The 21,517-nt window shown below is 37.9% G+C and overlaps 1 protein-coding gene across 1 annotated transcript; it reads right to left on the reverse strand.

Moving 5' to 3' along the window:
- Positions 1-84: 84 nt before the first annotated feature.
- LOC136826826 (tyrosine-protein kinase Src42A-like) lies at positions 85-20,260 on the reverse strand. Its single transcript, XM_067084286.1, has 11 exons — positions 19,619-20,260; positions 15,086-15,206; positions 13,346-13,445; positions 11,945-12,051; positions 11,526-11,647; positions 7,790-7,953; positions 5,754-5,922; positions 4,558-4,716; positions 2,473-2,654; positions 882-1,038; positions 85-524 (listed from the first exon to the last, which is right to left on the reverse strand). The coding sequence occupies exons 1-11, from the start codon at positions 19,734-19,736 to the stop codon at positions 313-315; spliced, it is 1,611 nt and encodes a 536-aa protein (XP_066940387.1). The 5' UTR covers positions 19,737-20,260; the 3' UTR covers positions 85-312.
- Positions 20,261-21,517: the final 1,257 nt, after the last annotated feature.

Genomic DNA, 21,517 nt, shown 5'->3' on the forward strand with positions numbered 1-21,517 from the left:
TCCCCTAATAACTTAAACATTTCCGAAGGGTTTTCAAATGTGTTATTTTCATCTGTGGATTTCATTACGTATGAGATTTCTTCCCCCTATATTATTCTTACAAAAGTTACGTTTCATGTTTGTGGTTAGAACGTTTCTTAGGTATTTCATGGCATAGCCTTTTACTTTTTTACATTTCTTTTACATTGTATGCCATAATTATAGCTCACAGTATTCAAGACTGCATGTTCCCACAGATAAGAAGCTTGCTCCTTGAAAACAGACAAACCAGCACTCTTTACTATCAAACTTAATCTAAAAATGTCTAATTAATCAGGCCACTGCTTCGGCGTCTTTATACTCGGAGACGTCAAGGCTGAAGAAATCTTCTAATTTCCACTGCAGGGTTTCAAAATTGGGTCTTCTCTGGGGCTCGATGTCCCAAGTGTTCAACATAATTTGATACAGTAGCTGTGGACAGCCAGGGTGTTTGGGCATACGATACCCCTGCTCTAGTCTCTCCTGGACCTCATTGTTGCTCATCCCTGCAAAACAGAAACAGGATGTAGAGATTGCAAGTATCCAAGGTATGTTAAAGCGGTTAAAAACGCTGAGAATTATCATCTGCACTAAGTGGGAGCTCCACAATTCCAAAAGTCAATGATGGCTGATACTTGAGGGAAAGGGAGGGGGGTGTCGGGGTATGGTCACAGTATCCAAAGGCAAGCTAGATAGGACGCGGCATCTCATAATGGGCTAGGTTCTCTTTGATGAGCTAGTGTGCAATTCAAGTTAAATGGCATCCTTTCAATGGGAGAAGCACTACTAAAAAATCTGAACAGCACTCAGAGCTCACAGCAAATGGTGGAAAGTTTGATTCTCGAATGAAAAGTTCTGCTTACCAGGATAAGGTCTGCCTCCTCTGGTGATAATTTCGTACAGAAGGACTCCAAACGCCCAGACATCAGACTTTATGGAGAACTTGTTGTGGGACAAAGCTTCAGGTGCCGTCCATTTGATTGGGAACTGCCCTCCTTCCCTGGCCTGGTAAATTTCCTCCTGTAGAAAACAACAAACGAGGTCTGATTCATACTGGTTCTATATTAAGTTCTTCATTCGAGGGGTGGTTAGAGCTCTCGGCTAGCACGCTGTTGGTCCAGCGTTCGACTCTCCGGCCGGCCAATGAAGAATTAGAGGAATTCATTTCTGGTGATAAAAATTCATTTCTCGTCATAATGTGGTTCGGATTCCACAATAAGCTGTAGTTCCCGTTGCTAGGTAACCAATGGGTTCTTAGCCACGTAAAATAAGTCTAATCCTTCGGGCCAGCCCTAGGAGAGCTGTTAATCAGCTCAGTGGTCCGGTTATACTAAGAAATACTTATGTGTTATGTATAATAGATCACATTACTTACATTGACAACTAATTCATCAACAACAAATGGTGTCATTTAAATTCATTAACACGAATAACTTCTACACATATAGAACTTTTCAGGAGGAAACAAGTTTAGAAAATATAATTTCCCTTCAGAAAATGAAAGATGTCGACTTTGGAAGCAGAGATGTGCAACGATTTCCAGCCAGTAAGAAGCATGAGTAGCAACAGGATAATAATGAGCAATGTCATCTCTTCCTCAGCTGTAATGCTGAGAAGTGGGAGTTTCAAACCAGGGCTAATTAGCTGAGAAACCTGAAATGGAACAGGATCTGGGGAACAGAAGCTACGACTTACGACAAAAACTGAAGAGGAAGAGTCATATGTTAGCTCGTTGGGAATTCTCATGGTCGCGCATGAGAGGCAGCGGACGGGCAAAGGATATTATAGAAACGAAGATGATCCCCCGGTCCCAGACATTACAGATATGAACAGAGTTAATAGGTAAATAGTTACACCCTTAAGCTGAACATATATAGAACTTGTAATAGCCACAATGCTCTCTTAACTTCTCGAATTCTTCGCGCTTTTTTGGATATGCTTGTCACTACGAAGTCGTTAGATCCAAGCGCAAGAAATTGAAGAGACTGTGATGTCCGGTTCGTTTCCCGCGACCGGGCATCACAGTCTCTTCAATTTCTTGCGCTTGGATCTTACGGCTTTGTAGTGACAAGCATATCCAAAAAAAAAGTGCGAAGAATTCGAGAAGTTAAGAGGGCATTGTGGCTATTACAAGTACATATGTATCTGGTAAAAGTGACTAGTAGATTCTACATATATATATAGAGATCTTGGTCACTCTTCCTTACTAGGTATTAGCAAATGGAAACAACTGGCTAAAAATGATCTATAAGATTTGATTATTACCATTTATATCAAACTATCATCAAGGGTACTGACTAATTAGTCTTGCTAATCAGGAACACCCATTTGGTGTTCTACTTTTTCAATTGCACATTGGCAAAAACGTCAATGACCTTGTCACCACATCCCATATCACTAAGCGTGGAATAGAGTGCCTTAATTTAAGGAACTTTGAAGAACCTGCATACTTACGTCGACAAGCCTCGACAATCCAAAATCAGCAACTTTTACTTGAAGTTCTGCTCCAATAAGGACATTCCTGGCTGCTAAGTCTCGGTGAATGTAGTTCTGAGTTTCCAGATACCACATCCCACCAGCTACTTGAGCTGCAATGTGAATGAGTTCGTCCAGCTCTGCTTTCTGACCAGGACCATCTGACAAAATGCAATTGGAGAATCACTCATTTCATTCAGGTGAATTAAATCGTATTAGAAAAAAGCATAGCACGTGTTACCATTTCCTTAATCACTCCTTTATCGCTTGGAAATAAAAGTATGACATTCAGCTCATCTGTAATTGAAAGCTACTACTCTGTATGGCCAGAGCTATGGACCATGGACTATGTATTAACTCATGGAATTCTCAGTTTGCGTGAACAGGTTACAGAGGAGAAATAAAGTGAAACGGTAATTTTGTTCCAGGGTAGAAGGCTGGATGTTATAACACTGAATCAAACTAAAATGAGAGGACAGGTTTAAAATACTGGGAAAGACAAAGATTAATGAAGACTGGTACAAACAAGGAATATAAGGACAGGGAGTGGGAAGTTCTTGTCTTAAGAAGAATCTGGGTTTTTCTGAAAGGGTACAAATGTGTTAGTCCAAATAAGTAGAGCCAAATTTTGACAGCAAGCACACATTTTCTAGGAATGGAAAACAAAAAGGGAATCTGGGTCTGGCTGTACTTGGAGGACATGAATGGTTGTGCTTGGTGCTTTTAATGCAAAAGTAGGTGAGGGAAAGACAGTGTGGTACTTTGGGCTTAAAGTACCTGGAGTAAATTGGATGAGAGAAAATCCTTAGAAAATTTGTTAGTTAGGAATACTAGTTTTAAAATAATATTCATGAGTAATTTTGAGAAAGATAAATTGATACGGAAAAGAGTTAGTCAGATTATTTTGGCACAGAATAAATCAAAGACTGCGCTAATGAATATAATCTTGAGAAGAGGAGTGGTTTCTATCTAATAACATACGGTTTGAAACAAAAAAGAAAATAATGTAGCTTAAGTTAAAGAAGAATGGTTCAGAATGTTGTTGTAACTGAAACTAAGACATGAGTTTGACAAGAATGTTGAAAGAACTTGTAGCAATAACATAGGTAAAAAATGGGTAAGGGTTAAATATACCAGACTGAAAGCAGTTCATGGGAAGCATGGCAAACTGAAGGAGAGGGGCATTTGTTCAGCAGGATAAGCTTGAATGTATAAGGCAGTGGAAGGCTACAGAGAGAGAGAGAGAGAGAGAGAGAGAGAGAGAGAGAGAGAGAGAGAGAGAGAGAGAGAGAGAGAGAGAGAGAGAGAGAGAGGCTGGGTCATGTATTTCTGAAGGAGATGAGGGTTAAAGTCACAAGAATCAAATAAGATGGCCTCAGCAGTTTCGAATGAATTCGACCGACGACAAGCTAATAAAAATCATACACAGTAGAAATAAAAAAAACTACGACTGGGCTGTAAGGTTCAAGTTAAGTACTAAAATCGAACTTGAATACTTGACTTACCCAGTCAGTGACTTGAAATTAATCACAGAAATGGGTCTAGGCCACAAGATTCAAGTCCACAAATGATGAAAAAGTACTAAAATCGAACTTGAATACTTGACTTACCCAGTCAGTGACTTGAAATTAATCACAAAAATAGATCTAGGCCACAAGATTTAAGTCCACAAATGATGAAAACATGAAATACTAAACCCAGCTAACAAATGGACGTTGCTGGAATGTTGCAGCCACGTTGCATTGAAGTTGCGTTAACGTCAATTTGTAGACTCCAAGGAACGTTGCCGTAACATTTTAAGTACATTTTACTAACATAATCAACATACTAAGAAACTAAGAGTATGGCTGCAACGTTGCAGTAACGTTCCCTGAATGTCACACTTCCACCAACCTACTGACGTTGCAAATACGTTCCTTGTCAGCTGGGAATGCAGTTTAAGAAACAAGACCGAAGTTCATTCAAGTTACCAGACTTGACTTAGGACTAAAAGACTCTGGGCTAACATTAGGCCAACCAAGGAAAACCACACAATACAGTCGTCAAGTAAGGGGCTACCGTTACCTCTCAAGTAGCTGAGCAAAGACCCATGTTGCATGAGCTCTGTGATGATGTACAGCGGTTCCTCCTTCGTACTCACGGCGTACAGCTGGAGCAGGTTCTTGTGACGCAATTTCTTCAAGAACTGAGCTTCGGCCAAGAAGTCCTCTTTTCGCATTGTGCCTGGAGTGGAGAAAACCTTAAAACCCTGAACCCACTAAGAAACCATTCGTTCACCTGCACGCTTCTTCGGTTTCTTGAAAAAATAAGGCTCGTACTAGAGACTGTGTTTTATTCAGGTCTTAACTTGCAAAATATTGCAAGTTATGATCTGAATGAATTAATGTGCAAGTTGTTTCATGTAAACAGGCCACTAAATGATTTATTTTTGTCCCCTTTGCATAAATTACAATATTGAGACAATAGTTTTTTTCTCTCTCTTTCTTTCCAAAATCGACTGACAGCTTATATTTACAGCATCTTTGCGAACATAACTTTATTTATTGATTAATGACCAACATTTTCGTCATACCATCATTAATACTAGCTCAGATTCATTGAGTGAATATATATCTACTGGTTTTGTTAATATCCTGGATTCTAAAAAGATTGTGGTACAAATTTTAAGGCATACTTCAAAAGAATCTTTCTAAAGGTACTTTCAAAATCTATGCGATTTCAACAACAAACACGCACACACACACACACACACACACACACACACACACATATATATATATATATATATATATATATATATATATAACACACACACACACACACACACACACACACACATATATATATATATATATATATATATATATATATATATATATACATACATCCTTGTTTATGAAATGAACCCAAGACGTCTGAGATTATCGATAAACCTCACATACACAAAAATACCCTCAACTAATCTACAGTATGAAGAATTATTCACCATTCTGACGCTACACATCGCCCTACCACCTACAAAATAGGCTACTAAGATTACCACCTAAGACACTACATTGTTCTGCCACAAGACAAATGACGAGCGTCACAACCTTCAGTAGCACTTCCAGTCTTCCCTGCATCCCGGCCATGACAACGTGCATATAAGAAGCTTTGAAACATTCATTCTTTTAGTTATCAATGAAGAAACGACAGTGTCAGTCGAGAAACGTCTAGTAAATTCCCCTCAAGAACTGTGTAAGACCTGACAAAACACTCACCTGGCTTCAGCGTTTTAACAGCAACTTTGGTGTGGCCGTTAAAGAGTCCTTCGTAAACTTCGCCAAAATTCCCAGATCCCAGACGTTTCGATAGTGTTATCATGCTCTTGGGAATCTCCCATTGGTCGGAAGTGTCGAAAGATAGACCAACGGTGTCGGGATTGCAAACCTGAGGAGAGAAAAGGTCATGTTTAGTATAACGACGCCATGCGTCAGCCAGTTCCATCAAACATGATCATAATACAGTAGTTATTGCCAAGTGTGAGACTTAAAATTAATTTTATCATCTTGCTGATGAGTTCTGCCCTGCGTCTGTTGTTTGTGTTTATAAGCTGATATGGATTATATTTCCACGTATATTGGATATGGAGGTAGAGTGAAGGGCTAACAGTGGATGCAGCTAGTGGCCGAAAGGACTCTGCAAACACCCTCCATATAATGCCTCAGTGCACAACGTAAGGTGCACTGAAAGCACTAGCCTCTTACGGGGACGATATTAACTTCACATTTGCACGGATGCTAGCAGAAGGGGGACCTTGGTTTACCTAAATATCCATTCACTGGTTTGTTCAGCAGGAACAGTTGAAGCAGGAAGTGGCGTCAGTATTTCACAGTATTGGACTTTGAGGCAAAATTTTATTCTGAGGAGAACCTAGAAGTAAGCCGTATGCTAGCCTAAATAGCATTGTCAAAATGATACGATAAGGAAGAGTTTCTGACTTAGTTACTTGGGGAATTAAGAAAATGTCACTAACGGCAAATGTGCTAAATATATAATGGCTACAATTTTCTTAGGCCTAGTGGTAAATGATCTAAGAAAGTGTTTTTCTTCCCTACCTACTTCAGTGTAGTTCGAATGAAACTGCTCTTTCAATTCAAAATACACTCGAATAAACTACACATACTCAGACTCATGAGAAAGAAGATTGGTGTTTAAAAAATATAGTACCAACGTAAAATAAAAGGCTGAAAGGAATGATTTAAAATGATAGTCTAACTCAAAGTGTGCAGATGTTGTTAAATCAAAGACCAGTCCTTGGATGCAGCATGAATTATGGTTTAAGATGTAGAGAGGGCCAGGAATAGCATCATTGATCTCAGATACGAGCTGCAATTAAGATGGGAGACAGGATGAGAATTAAAGGTGTTTGATGTATTTCTATACATAATCATAAAAAATCATACTGCCCGGGAAGAGCTCTGTGGTGTACTCCTGGATTCCGTTGACATTAATCGTTCTTTGAGTAATTATTTGATTTTTTATTTCACGTTGAAAAGAACGAGCCCGAAAAGTTTCGATGCATGTCTATCAGTTGAAATATAATTTTCTCGTTCCTTCGTCCCAACACTTCACAGTAATGAGACATTGAGCAAAAAAAAAAAAAAAAAAAAAAAAAACAGAAGATAGACAGACTTAAGAAATTTGATGTTATATGCTGGAATGTGTAGAAGCTTTAAACACAAAAACCTGACTCCATATTTGCACATGCCAAGCTATGATTATTTTTATGTGTTTGCTTATTTGTCTGTTCGCTAGCAGGATAATGCAAAACGTTGTTTATTTTCACGAAATTATTATCAAAGGCGGTCTCTTGACTGGTAACGAGTGATTAACTTTTAGAAGACTTATAAATTCTTCAGCCTGAACCGAAGTTCGCGGCCTCCGAAACCTCTTGTTTTAATGCAATCCGAAAGCAGAACATCAGAAACCCTGCACGATGCTACAATACGGATTCCTTTTAGTTCATAACTCCATTGCAGGATGTTCCCATATGTTGTATATAAAAGAAGTATTACTTATATTCCCGCCAAAATGTGTTTAAGGCGGGAGATATTGAGTCAGTCTGACGGGCAGTCTCGCTTGAGTGAGTGTAGCACCAAAGTTGTTAGGTGCATTGCTGCCCATGGTGTATCGGATTTCGTGAATGTACTGTACAACTATTACATATTGCTCGTGTCTAAGTATAACCTGCTTACATGGCGCAGTGAGTAGGCCTAACCAGTTGGTTTGTTAATCTTGGTGTGTATATTCTTACCTTGGTGCAAGGTCTGGTTAGCCGCGTGCAGAGTCCAGCACTTTCCTGCTTGTAAAAGGCTACAAGGCACTCGAGGGATTTGAACTGCATTGTTCTGTTGATGGAATATGTACCGTCATCGGTATAGTGAATCTTGTAGTGGCGTACTTTGTTATCGCAGACGACTGAAAATAATAAAGAAAGAATTATTAATACTCAGTCTTAAACCTGAAGCCAAAAGTGTATTTGAAGTACAGTATTGTTTAACAAGTCATAAAAGGCTTAAAGCAATTTTCATTTACAAAATTTAGATATTAAAAAAAATATGAAACACTGGTTATAGATCCTGACCGGTTTCGTCTTTTGTATTTCTAAGGCACCTTCAGGTGGCAAAAACTGATATATTGTCAATTTCTACCCTATGTACCAGTCCTCTTGAAGACGCCTTAGTTCTGTACTTTAGACAATACCGTCAGGATTTAAACTCAGTGATTCATTTTCCATGTGGGACATCTGCACGTATATAACAGGTGTCATTGTGATTTCACACACATATACGGTATATATGTATATATATACATATGTACAGTATATATATATATATATATATATATATATATATATATATATATATATATATATATATATATATATATATATATGTATATTTTCTAGCTGACCAACCCGGCACTGCCCGTGAAAACTCTGAATAACAACCTATGAACTGTCTTTCTCTCTCTCTCTCTCTCTCTCTCTCTCAGCATCAATTTCGTGACAGTTTGCCGCTGTGTTTCATCTTGGAAGCATCTCAAACACTCTGATCAGAATATGAATAAATTATGTATGGATGTTATTCATTTCACTGTTAGACCCTTCAACGCTATTTGTAGGCCGTTATAAGTCCGAATCATACAATAAAAATTTGAAACATTTCCATGTGATACAGACAATTTGGTTTAGGCCTAGGCCATGATATCTTTTTAAGATATGTGTTACTATAATGAAAGTAAACTTCATTGTCCATTTCATAAACAACTGAACCAAACTCTCAGTTCTAATCTAAATTCATTCATTAATATTGTATGAGAATAGACGTCTGTTTTTAATAAGGTATATTTAGTCTTTACTATGTTACGCCTATTATTAAGTGAAAATATCTGCAAGTTTCATACTAAGCAAAAAAAAGTGGCAAAACACTTTCCTTTACGGCTAACTTCAATTCGTGATATGTATTCTTTATATTGGTTTTATGGTCGTTTTTAACATGACATAATAAATTACAACTCATTATCTTTACAATGACATCAGATTCCTTAATGTAGAATGAAGTTTAAAGATACACGGATCATTAGAAAAAAAATTAACGCTATGCATGTCCGTACGCATCTACAAACTCGGTCAATTCGTACCCTTGGTAGTAGGGTAATCATGAATCAAACAAAATCTTTCCCTTCTTGGAGGAATGTTAGGCAACCGGTTATTTATTGTTTTGAATAAATATGCTTTGATAAAAGATAGAAATGAATATATATCATTCTAATATATAACTATAAACAATAATTTTATTTTCCTAAATGATGGGAATATAATTCCTCACTGTGTATTGTAACTTTAAGCTGCTTAATTTTTTGTTCGTGGCTCTTATTGACGCAAATATTTTGTTCAGTTCTTTCCAAGTTTTCATTTATTTTGTTTTTCTCTCGAGCTTCAAATAGCTGGATAGGGTCTTTTCGCTCCCACCAAGGGTCTGTTTCTTTTTCTTTGCATGTACGAGCACTGGACGGTTTTGCGCCTTCGTTTTCTCCCAAAGAAGGTGTTTTATGGACACTGGGTTGTGTTTTAAGGGGATTTTGGTACTCGGCGCCTTATAGGAAAGAACTAGACCGATATTGGGAACCATGGCAGTGTATTCCTGTGGCGACCTTCCTTGTGTTTGTTGTTGTGGCTGACGTTTAGGGCGCGTGTCATTGCGCGCCTTGTTGGGGCTGGTATAACTCTTTGTCAGGATATCACAAGAAGCCATCCTGTTATTTTGGGTGATATATCCTGAGACACACACGTCTCCTGCGGGTGTTGCGGGGACATCCTGCTCTCTGCTGCACCGTCTCTCTGTACGTTACTGCACCGCCTCTCTGCTGCACCGCCTCTCTACCTACCGTGGCTCTGCCTCCCTGCCGTGTCGAGTCTTTCGGTGCCGTTAGGAGGCCTTTTGGTCACGAAGAAGGGTAAGCGTGTCTTCCGTGAATTACCAGCTTTGTTTTTATAAAAGGCTACCCCTGTTCAGCTGTCCATATCTTCGTGATTATTAAGACAGCCTTGTGCTTGCTACCCGATGACTGTATTCGTCTAAGATCATCGGTGTTGGGATTTCTTATGATCACTCGAGCGAAGGAAATAGCTTTAGCCTAATTGTAATTATGTTAAATTCTGAGTTTGTAAATATTGGGATTAAGGTTCTCCTCCCTTCCTGTGTCTCTTCCTGTCGTATGTGAGAGAATTACGCTTTAGTGTGACAGATTCGTTTCTACCTTTTTCTCTAACACGTTTCTTTATCTATCGTAAAATAGATCGGTGGATTAGAGTGAATAAGGTCCCTTTATTCAGTTATTCGGGGACCTGTTAATGTTTAAGCTGTGTAATAATCTCTAAATATTACGTTAAAATGACTATCAATATTATTATCCCCTTCAGTGTTTCCACTGAATTGTCACTTTTTTTCTGCTCTTAGACGAGCTTTGTCCATGTATGGTATTTTTAAAACTATATTTTATAACCTGGAATAAGACAAATTTTCTTGTAACAAGAGTTGCGTAATAAGTCGTTACAGTATGATTACATCAACATAAGGTACGAATTATCGTGCCGTGTAAAATGTGAGTACTTCATCGTTTGTCGAAGTGCAGTAGTTGCCATTTCTTAATTTAATCCCTATTTGCATCGTATACATTTAGCCTCCATAAACATAGATTCTGCAAGTGCCTTTTCCGAAAAGGTTTCCAAATGTAATGATCTACATTCCTGGAAAGTTTTAATCTAGAATTTTCAGTCATTATCTTCCAGGTAATCAGTACCAAGCAACGTGAAAAGAAACTCATTTTCCGTATGCACTGAGGTGTTTTGCCAGTTTGCATGATAAGAAATCCCAACTATCAGCTGCTGGAGTGTCCAAGCATGACTGATGGGGAAATTCGCATTTGTCGGGCTACCACAGTCTGAAGGTTTGCAGTGGGAGGAGTTTAATGACGTCACCAGACAACTTGGATCTTTCCACCCAAGTTACTCGCGACTCCCAGAACGTTACTGAAGAAAAGGTGGACTAAAACCGAAATTTTCATTTGTTTTGTCCGTGTTTACATGTCTGTCATGGAGTAGGGGTTTGATTTTGAGTTACAGACATTTCTGGGGTGACATAGAAGCCATGAGCAAAATTTTTTCTGGGTCTGTCAAGCGGTTCGGATTTCTATAGTGGACAAACAAATACACAAACATTCACTTTTATATATACACTGTATATATGCATATAGATATATAAATATGTATATGTATGTGATATATATATACATATATATAGATTATATATATATATATATATATATATATATATATATATATATATATATATATATATATATATATATATATATATATATATATATTATCATGCCCAGTAGCAGTGGCATTTAATCAACAAGTTAAGAAATGATGACAATGTACCGGGAAACTTCCGACGGAGCTTCCGTGTGGCGCACTTGCTTACCTGACAAAGAGTAGGAATTATTCCTAGTTTCAGAGTCCCGGATGAGGAAGGCGCCTTGTGGATTGTAGCGGTTCAAGAGGAGATGTTCGCATTCCACTCTTCTCATTCCAGAGAAGTACCATCTGTATGACGTATTTAATCGTTGTTAATACTTGAGCTTTGAATGTTCAGCAAACAAACTTTCTTTTATGGTGCATGACTTATGAAACAATAGAAATTAGATTCTTATTGGAAATGGTGGCCAGTTAATGGATTGAAATACAAGAGTTTACTCAATGAACACTTGAATAAGTGGCTAGGTAATGACGTTGACATACTCATCACCAGCATTATTCTTTAACTTTATACCTGGAACTATTATCAAAATGAAACTAAGCGCTGCTCAGACAATAAATTTACTAAGAAGTATGACCACCTACTCTTGTGCTTGGATGCTCAAGTACTCGGCGATGTAATTGGCTGGAATGTAACCTACTTCCGAATTTTTTTTTACGTACCACCATCCGGCTGTCGGTTCATTCAAAACCTTAAAAAAAAAGGTTAATTTAACAGTTTTTAGAAGCATCATGAAATCAATGAAATTAGATTTGAAATTTTTAATTCGTCCATTCATAGATTAATGAAGATCTTGTCAGCTAAAATTCAAGAAACTCGAAAAAAAAGACATTAAATTGCATAATTACACATTACTTTTAGTACTGAGCACCTTGCCTGTAAGCAAACTTTCAAACAAACCTGATTCAACGTATAGCAGCTCAAAGTGATTCATTAACAGTGGGACAAAAAATGCCAGCAGTTGAATTTACATCACCAGAAGTACACTTCATAAGGAAAATGATTCCTCTTCAAATTATTATTATTTGACAAATTATTACAGAGAAATTTTCCATCCATTAAAGGAAAAAATGGAAAATAAACTGATTGTCATCAACTTCCCTTCTCTTCTTAGATGAACAGTGGTTCATTTACTCTGTTCTATACAAGAATATAAAAAAAATCACAAATTTTGTCTCACACATATGATGATATGCAATATATTCGTAAACGATAACGATGTCTTCACATAAAAAGGAATAAATTGCTTACAAAATAAGAAGATCGAAATCAAGAACTTATAAGTAAAAAACACAGAAAGCATAATAAAGCACAATATGTCAGAGTGAACAAACAAAAGCATATGTTTGCTTTTGAAATACAAATTGAGAGATATTAACCATGAACAAATTTCTTTGTTCGATGTTCTCAGTAACAGTAAGCCTCAAAACAGTATAAAATTCCTGTGATTGTCATTTGCATAACTCTTCTAGCAACCAGTCTAAAAAAAAAATTGGCATACACAGTAGCTAAACTTTGGCCAATAGCATATTCTGGGGAAATGGGATTTTTATATCTTAGGATACTTTTTATGAAAATATTGACCACTAGAATTAAATATTCAGCAGCTCTAAACGCAAATTTTCAATGTATGCCGATTCTAAGGCTTCAAATTACTTGAGTTCAAATCTCTCTAAAGATGAGATAATCAACGATTCATTCTAGGACATCATGTAAGACCTAATTACCTCTCCACAAATACTAAGAAACCATGTAAGACCTAATTACTCCCTTGAGGAACCCCTCAGTCATTCTGGAGAAATGTAGGGCACTATAATATGCGATCTTAATCATTTGAGACAAACCTCAAGACACTGTAAGAAATGCAAATGCATCTGGAGAAATTCTAAGACGCCATTATAAGATCAAATTACTTATGGCGGAGCTGTAAGACACCATACGAGCCCTAGGAACTTCCTCCGAAGCGTTTTCTTTTGTTAACGTACCTCAACTATCTCGTTTTTCCTGATATTTAGTTCTCCCGATGTTCTGGCGTCGTAGTCATACAACACTACATACAGTCGCCCCTCAGGTGTCTCGTGATTACTGCAAAAAAGAAGAAGAAGAAAAAGAGACGTTAAGAAAACTTTTATGAAATACAGAAAGTTATCATCAGAAGTTCGACGTTATTTAAAACATTTTTGTAAGACCAAAAGCAATCACCAGTTTTTGCAAAGCAGGTTTGTGAAGGAAAAAGAAGAATCAAAATCTCGACGAAAACTGGTCACAAGAGGAATAGCAAGCTTACACGTAACTCACAGGTCATCATACAAATTGGTTAAACAAGATTATGATACTTCTTACTTCTCCCCGAATGTTAAGCATAAGAATGAGTCTACATTACTACATTTCTTTCACGGGGAACATTGTTGATATCATGCATTGTTATTTTTCCCGTAAGGGACACAACATTGAAGCATAGACTCTCATTTTCCTGCGATAAAAAAACATCGCTAATCGTTAACAGTATAGATAATTCATTTCCATCAGTGAGAAAGGCCAATAAGGGCATACATTCTCATGTTTCTAAATTGGGACATAGCATAAATAGAATATATTCCTTTTTCCAGCAGGAAACCACACTAATAGCCTACAACGTAACCTCCTCTATCAAACATGGAACAATATTCAAAGTATATATATCCACACTTTCCCTCAGTGAGACTCATATTCATTCTTTCTTTTCTGTGATGGGAAAAAATGATATTTTTTAATCTCACTTCCTCTGATAGGTAACAGAAATGGTAGGACACAAGCCTACTTTTCACTGGTGGGAAAGACCAATGATAATATTTATTCTCCGTTTTCTATGATGGGAAACAGTTTGGTAGTCTTCCTTCTCAGTTTTCCCTGATGGGAACCAGAGTTGATCTCCCTTTTACCTGGTGGGGAACAGCACTGGTGATTTTCAGTCTCACTTTTGTTTGGTGGGGAGCGTACTGATAATACTCGTATATAATCCCATTTTTCTCACCTTCCCCTGATGGAAAATACCATTGATCGTACTCTCTTAGTTTTCGCTGATGGAAACATCACTGACAGCATTCATTTTCATCGTCCTCTGTAGAAACAACCATGACATCATAAATTCTCGTTAATCTGAAGGGAAGCAGCACTGATAGCATTCTTTCAAACTTTTCCCTCACAAGAAGCAGCATTGATAGCATTCGTTCTCACTTTTCTCTGACGGGAAGCAATATTGATACTGTTCATTTCCAATATTATATCATAGGATATTCAGACTGACCTTATTAACACCTAAGGGTTGTCGAAATCATATCAAGCAGAAGTTATCACAACAAAAATTGTGATTTTGGCAACGACGGTTATTCTCTTCCGTATCTTTTGCGCATGCGCAAGAGCTAATAATAAAGTGGGAAGAGTGCGTACACATACGTCTATATAAATATATATATACGCATATATGTATATATATATATGTGTGTGTGTGTGTGTGTGTAATTGTAATAGTCACAATGCCCTCAGGCATTTATAGTGACATGGGTAACCAAAAATCGCGAAGAATTCGAGAAGTTTAGAGGGCATTGTGGCTATTACAATTGCATAATATGTATCCGGTAAAAAGTGACCAGTAGGTTCTACATAGGCCTATATGTAGTATATATATATATATATATATATATATATATATATATATATTGCATGCTTATTGCGACATGACTTACTTTGGTGGTAACGAGTCTTCCTCTTCCTGTCGTGCATCGGGGGCCACATACGCGTTTGGCTGGGAGAAGTTGCTATGGTTGCTTACCGTTGGTTCCTCGTTCGGCTCTTTACTAGACGCACCTGGGAGGTAAATATACCAATATTATTTTTATTATTAATCTTGCTATAAGGGCCTCATACTTAATTCACATTTTGTGAAATAACAAAGAATGTGTCAACCTATACCTGGAGCATTTTTAGATAAGTATTTCCATTGTTAGTTGTGCCAATAAGATAAACGTATAATTTTAATCTTTAGTGTTCCTGCAGGTAACTTGTGAGTCTAAAGCACTAGTGGATCTAGAGAAGGGGGGGGGGACCTGGGCGCGTGCCCCCCATGAAAAATAATGACAAAATCACAATATTGAAGATTTAGATAATAATAACATACATGAGATATATAAAAATGGGAAAAAATAAAAATCTATTAGAAATAATAACATTGAGAAAAAAATAATAATAATAACAATAATGATAATAATAATCTTAAGGATAATGATACTAGATTCGGTATTTCTTCATAGAGCAGGCGATTGCTGTCCATTTCATATATATATATATATATATATATATATATATATATATATATATATATATATATATATATATATATATATCCCCGGCTGGCTGTCGGCCTAAGAAGCAGGAAATCAGCGCCTGCCCTATATGAGCCTACAGAGGCCCAGGATGACTTACTGTTTTTTTTTTAACTTGATACAGTTTATACATATACATATACATGTATATATACATATAAACATATGTATGTATAATGTGAAAATTGGTGCCGCCCCCATGAAATTTTTCTGGACCCACTAGTGGTCTAAAGTATTTTAAAATTTTAACAAACGTAGCGTTAACAGAAGACGACAAGAACTGATCGAGGATTAATTAAATGCTTTAAGGCCGCGTCTTACTGAAAGAGACGTGACATGAACCGTACAGAAATAGCAACTTCGGCCCGGGAAAGGATGAACAAGTGACTGGCCAGAATAGTCTGCATCAACATCCGCTTCTTGAAATTCCAGCAGAACCTTGACGAGAAACTACAGTGATTGTCATTATCGTCGTACGTTTTCATTATTGTTAGTAGTAGAGCACCAATTCACGTTTACAGACTCTGTAAGGCTTGTCTCAAGTTAAAGAAGCTAAACAGCTAAATATGAAGAGGCTGAAAGCAGCGAGTGGAAAAGAGAAGGCAGGAAACAAGGCAGCCTCATGCAATCTTTAGTGCCGTCTACAGTGTGCCACGCAATAGCATTGTGAGCACAATTGAAAACATGGATAAGAGTAATTGGAGATGGTCTGATAACGTGAAGGGAAAAGACTGATGAAAAATGCTGAAAATTCAGACACTTTTGAAGGAAGTTGATGATTTGAGCTGTTAGTCTTACTGCTGAAGATCTTTCCAGAGAGTACATAAAAGATGAATGTGAATGGCCCCAGTGTAGAGGAGGTTGGCATACTACTATTATAGTGAGCCTCCTGTCTATGTATATGAAATGACTAATGGGAAAGTTTTGCGTAAAGGAGGTTCATCGCTGAATGTGTCAGTAACTGGTGTAATGGTATTCTCAGGAGTAACATCCTGTTAAGAGGGGCGGCTTAAAAGGGAGGAAAACTTGTCTTAAGGTGCTTCATTCCTTTTCGCAATATAGAGTAGCTACCCACAACAGACTGAAAAGGAACTAAGTGAGTAGTGTACTGTCAATTAGGTTTCATGTACATTGTTTTTAGTAATCTTCCATGACCTTCCATTTATTGTCCGAGATAACAATAAGTTCTATAGAACCCGCGTGAAACTTCATTATTTGGTTTTGCTCATATTCTATAGAGCTTTCTGACCACTTTCTCATTACTTTTCTGTCTCGTTACATTGTTAATAAATTTCAGCGGACATAATGAGCAAAATTTTAGTCCGATTTTCGTAATTTTTCTCTCACTTGTTTGTTTTTCAATTCCCAAATGAAGGGGTTTGCAAATCACACACTCGCCTGATTGGGCAAGGCCTTGCCTGTAGCAAACTGATAGTACTATACAACTCTGCGCTAGTCGGATGGTCAGTTAAATGTGGTATGTCATAGTTAACCTGTTTTATATGACTACCTAAGAAGATGAAAAAGGCTCTCTGTCACCTCAGTGGGACACTGCCGGAGATAACAGCTGCGGAAAATGACGTGGCGGACGCTTTGTTGTTCGGAGAAAATGACCTAAAGTTGTAAGGGATGGGTCTTTTATTGGATTTTCTCAAGGAAATGGTAGGCCTAACGCTTTAAATATCAAAGGAACATCCTAAACCGGAATGGATAAGTCAGGTGTAAAGCTAGAGCAATTTTGATGCTGAAAACTATTATTGACAAATAAACTAAACGTCTGATTCTGAAGGAGTTAACGTAGCCATTGTGATTATGTCATTCGCAGAACAGCTCTCAGACGACTGAACACAAACTGTTGATAAAGGAGTAAGGGCAGGTCTGGGCTTTAAAGAAACAAATAAAAGACAGGACGAGAGAGGAGACAGAGAAACAGATAAAGCATCTGTCTTGTAAACAAAATGTTATATCAGATAGCGTTCACTAGACCAGATATAAAGGAAAAGGATAATGCAATCTGAGATTGGGAGCGAGCAACTCGATGGCTTGAAAGTGAACAAGAAAGGGGTGTGGATGACTGACTCATCACCGGCAACAAGTACAGAAGAAGAAGTGTACGAAGAAGGTCGATTATATAGAAGGACGAGGCAAAGATCAGATTTCTGAAAATCGTCCCCTGAAACAGGGAAAGGACGTGTGTAATGTCAACGCCAACAAAAATAATAAAGTGAGCAAAGCGTTAGAAAGGGGTTGGTTTGCAGAGGAGTTAAGCCCTGATCTCGAAATTGGTCTAAAAGACCGTGCGATTGGCTTGTCAAATGGCCTGGGGAGTTGACCAAACAGCGCTGAGATTAGGAAGAAGATGCTCCGACTTTCACTGCTACCAATCAGAAACGAAACCAGTTATGCAAGAGAGAGAGAGAGAGAGAGAGAGAGAGAGAGAGAGAGAGAGAGAGAGAGAGAGAGAGAGAGAATTCTAAACGAATACATACTATCACAAGTCGAAGCAATAGGAATGTGTCAATAAAAATGAAGAAATTATAGATGCAGGATTAGGAATAGAGGAAACAATAACAAGAAGAAGAAGAGCATTTGTTGCAGATGGTCATACAAAACGTCCTTTTCAATACCAGTAGCCTAGTCGGAGTTACTGAAGGTTTATTTATACGACATCATTTCCCCTCGAAGAAATGATCACTTCTGAACCCCATGATTGGAAGTTTGTTCTAAGATGAGATGCGTGATACAGTTGATTAACTGATTTAAACTGGCATGGTAACGAATTATGGTCGTCGACCATGAAAGACTAGTGCCGAGGATAACTTAAGAAACGACTAGTTCAGAGGATAATTTAAAGAACTTAATTAATGTGAAAGTACTCTTACCAAAATATACTCACGCCTCTTGAAAATATTGCTTTAACTACATATTGTTTCAGAACTGAAGTCTTTGCTGTAATGAGAGTAGGTGGATGTTCTTTTTTCGACAGGCTTCGGTAGTAAAACTGACTGGAAGTTCTTATTTTTTCTTAAAGCTTTGAGAAAACCAGGATTTTTAATTCGGTTTTAACTATAACATTTTCGGTAAACTGTGTCAAAAACTGTAGTCCAGTATTAAGTAATGCTTATATATTTTCCGTTTGTGAAAACTATGAATATCAAAATTAAATCTGTAATTTTTCGTTGCTCATAAGAACAATATCCTTTCATCCACTGCAATTTAAGCCAACAATGAACTTGAACGTCATCAACTGGGAACTCTTTTCCTCCTGGCCTAGGCTCCAGCTATGGTTTAGGGGAAGTTTCGCCATCTTACGTCCCAAACTATGATTTCTAGTTTACAGCGTTAAACATACATGTCTCAAGATATTAGGAAACAGAAACACCAAGAATGTTGGAAATAATCGCCCCTGTTTTCCTTTAAAGACAGACCAAATCTTTACTAGATTTTTTCTTTAGTACTACATCACACCAAACTGAAAAAACCACTCCTGCGAGAACGATCAGTGAATTCTGTGTATTCCACGCCCACTACATTTCTCTTAAACTGTTCCTAGCCCCTTCTCATTATATGTCCAAGCCATCTTAAATCATTCTAGTCAGTGGAGTAAAAGACATGGAAAAAGCAGGTAGAAACTCAGTGGGAAGTGCCCGGGAAAACAAGGAATAAGGGCCACGGAGGGAGACCTGCACTAAATTGGAATGCAGGCTGAAACTGCACAGGACAGGGTGGACTGGAGAGAAAGAACTCGGTTTGCGTCAGACGTCATAAAAGATCATAAACATTCATGACACCTAAAACAGGCCTCGAATAGAAGTAGGTCAAATAAAAGGTTCTGTGGTGAGGTTCTAATGTACTAAATGAATTTAATAAGTGGTGGAAGTTACACATCCGTCTTACTGGGCAGATCTCCTAGGCTGTTGGGTCTGCCGCTCGCTTTGACATTTTTGTCCTTGCTCGGGCCGTAGTCTCTTTCGTATCTTCTCCTAAGCTTCTTCAACAGCCAACGAAAAGGCATCTTTGCTCTTGATACTGTCTTCCCTGTCTACGGAAAGTGATACCTGTCTCTTTTCAGTATACGGAACTGGACGTTTGATAATGCTACACCATATTTTGAAGATTGGACGTATCAAGCAAAACAGACAACTTGGTTCTTCAAACAAATATTAATTTTCAACCTGATGAAAACACGCTCTCAAACACTTCACTCGAACACAGCTTTTCAGTGAATTAAGAATCTGTTTTCCAGTGGCACTTCTACAAATAATCACAGGAACCGTGGAGAAAGGCACTCGGTCTAGGACTACTGTCGGCTGGCACTGATTTTAACAGACGAGCTCTGAATTTCCTCTGGTGGTCTTATCGACTACTGGTGTCACACAGGATGTACAGAAATGCCAGAACGATACACAGCGCTGTTTGTTCGTGGTTGCGGGGCTTTCGGGGTTTTCTTTTTATCTTGCAAAGAACTGAGCAGCGCATATCAGTCTCAGTATTTCCTCCGGTGAAGAAAACAAAGATGGAAAGGTCAACTCGTACTACGGTGAATTTAGTTAGGTGGCTTTATTCACTATCGAGACACGTAGAAATCACTAGCTTCGAAAAATAATTTCTAAAGATTATGTCATATACAAAAAAGAGCCGGAAATCTTGATACGTTGTGCAGCTGAGAGAGAGAGAGAGAGAGAGAGAGAGAGATCACGATTTTGTGATTTATGTTACACTCTAAAAATAAGTTAAGCGTTTATTAATATTTATTAATCCATTGATTTACTAATTTCCTACATAAACCGGGCATCATACTTGGTACAAAAGTAATGAATCGGAGAGAGAGAGAGAGAGAGAGAGAGAGAGAGAGAGAGAGAGAGAGAGAGAGAGAGAGAGATCACGATTTTGTGATTTATGTTACACACTGAAAATAAGTTAAGCGTTTATTAATGTTTATTAATCCATTGATTTACTAATTTCCTACATAAACCGGGCATCATAATTGGTATGAGAGAAATGAATTGGAGAGAGAGAGAGAGAGAGAGAGAGAGAGAGAGAAGAGAAGAGAATGCTCTCCTTCATAATGCCCCCTGACCTAAACAGCACTTATCCGATCTGCCGCCTACAAAACGCTCTCAGGCCGACAATCAAACAATCACTCAGGAAGAAAATGCATCTTATGATCACCGTGATCCTGCTGAACTGGGCCGTCGTTTTCGTTTTCTCAGCTCGTGAAACGTGATGATGTACAGTGTTAAGCTCGCCAATTCTTTCGGGATGATGTTGCGAGCCTCGCGCCTTCTCCGGCTGGGATCATTACCCGTCGATTCCGAAGGCCTCTCCGGTACATGTGGAATGTCCAGCGGAGAACAAGCGGAGACATTAAATGGAAGAGAATATTATGTGGGGGAGCGACCTGTCATGGGAAATCATTATCCGATCCAGGTGGGTGGGGGCAGGGGGCACCTGGGCACGTGTCCCCCCCCTCCATGAAAAATAATGACAAAATAATAATATTGAACATTTAGATGATAATAACATAAATGATAAATATAAAAATAGGAAAAAATACCAAATAAATACACACACATATATATATATATATATATATATATATATATATGACTGTGAAATATTTTCTTTTAAAACAGAATTCCATCAAATACAAAGAGCCCATAAAAAGGCCAAAATGTGGAAAATAAAGGCTATATTTCAGAGACCAAACTGCTTCTCCTCAAAATCAACCAACTCCTTAGCGACACTAACACTTATGACAAACTAAAGGCTCGACAGAATACAAATTTACCATAT

This window comes from Macrobrachium rosenbergii, chromosome 3, assembly GCF_040412425.1.
Source record: "Macrobrachium rosenbergii isolate ZJJX-2024 chromosome 3, ASM4041242v1, whole genome shotgun sequence".
NCBI lineage: Eukaryota > Metazoa > Arthropoda > Malacostraca > Decapoda > Palaemonidae > Macrobrachium > Macrobrachium rosenbergii.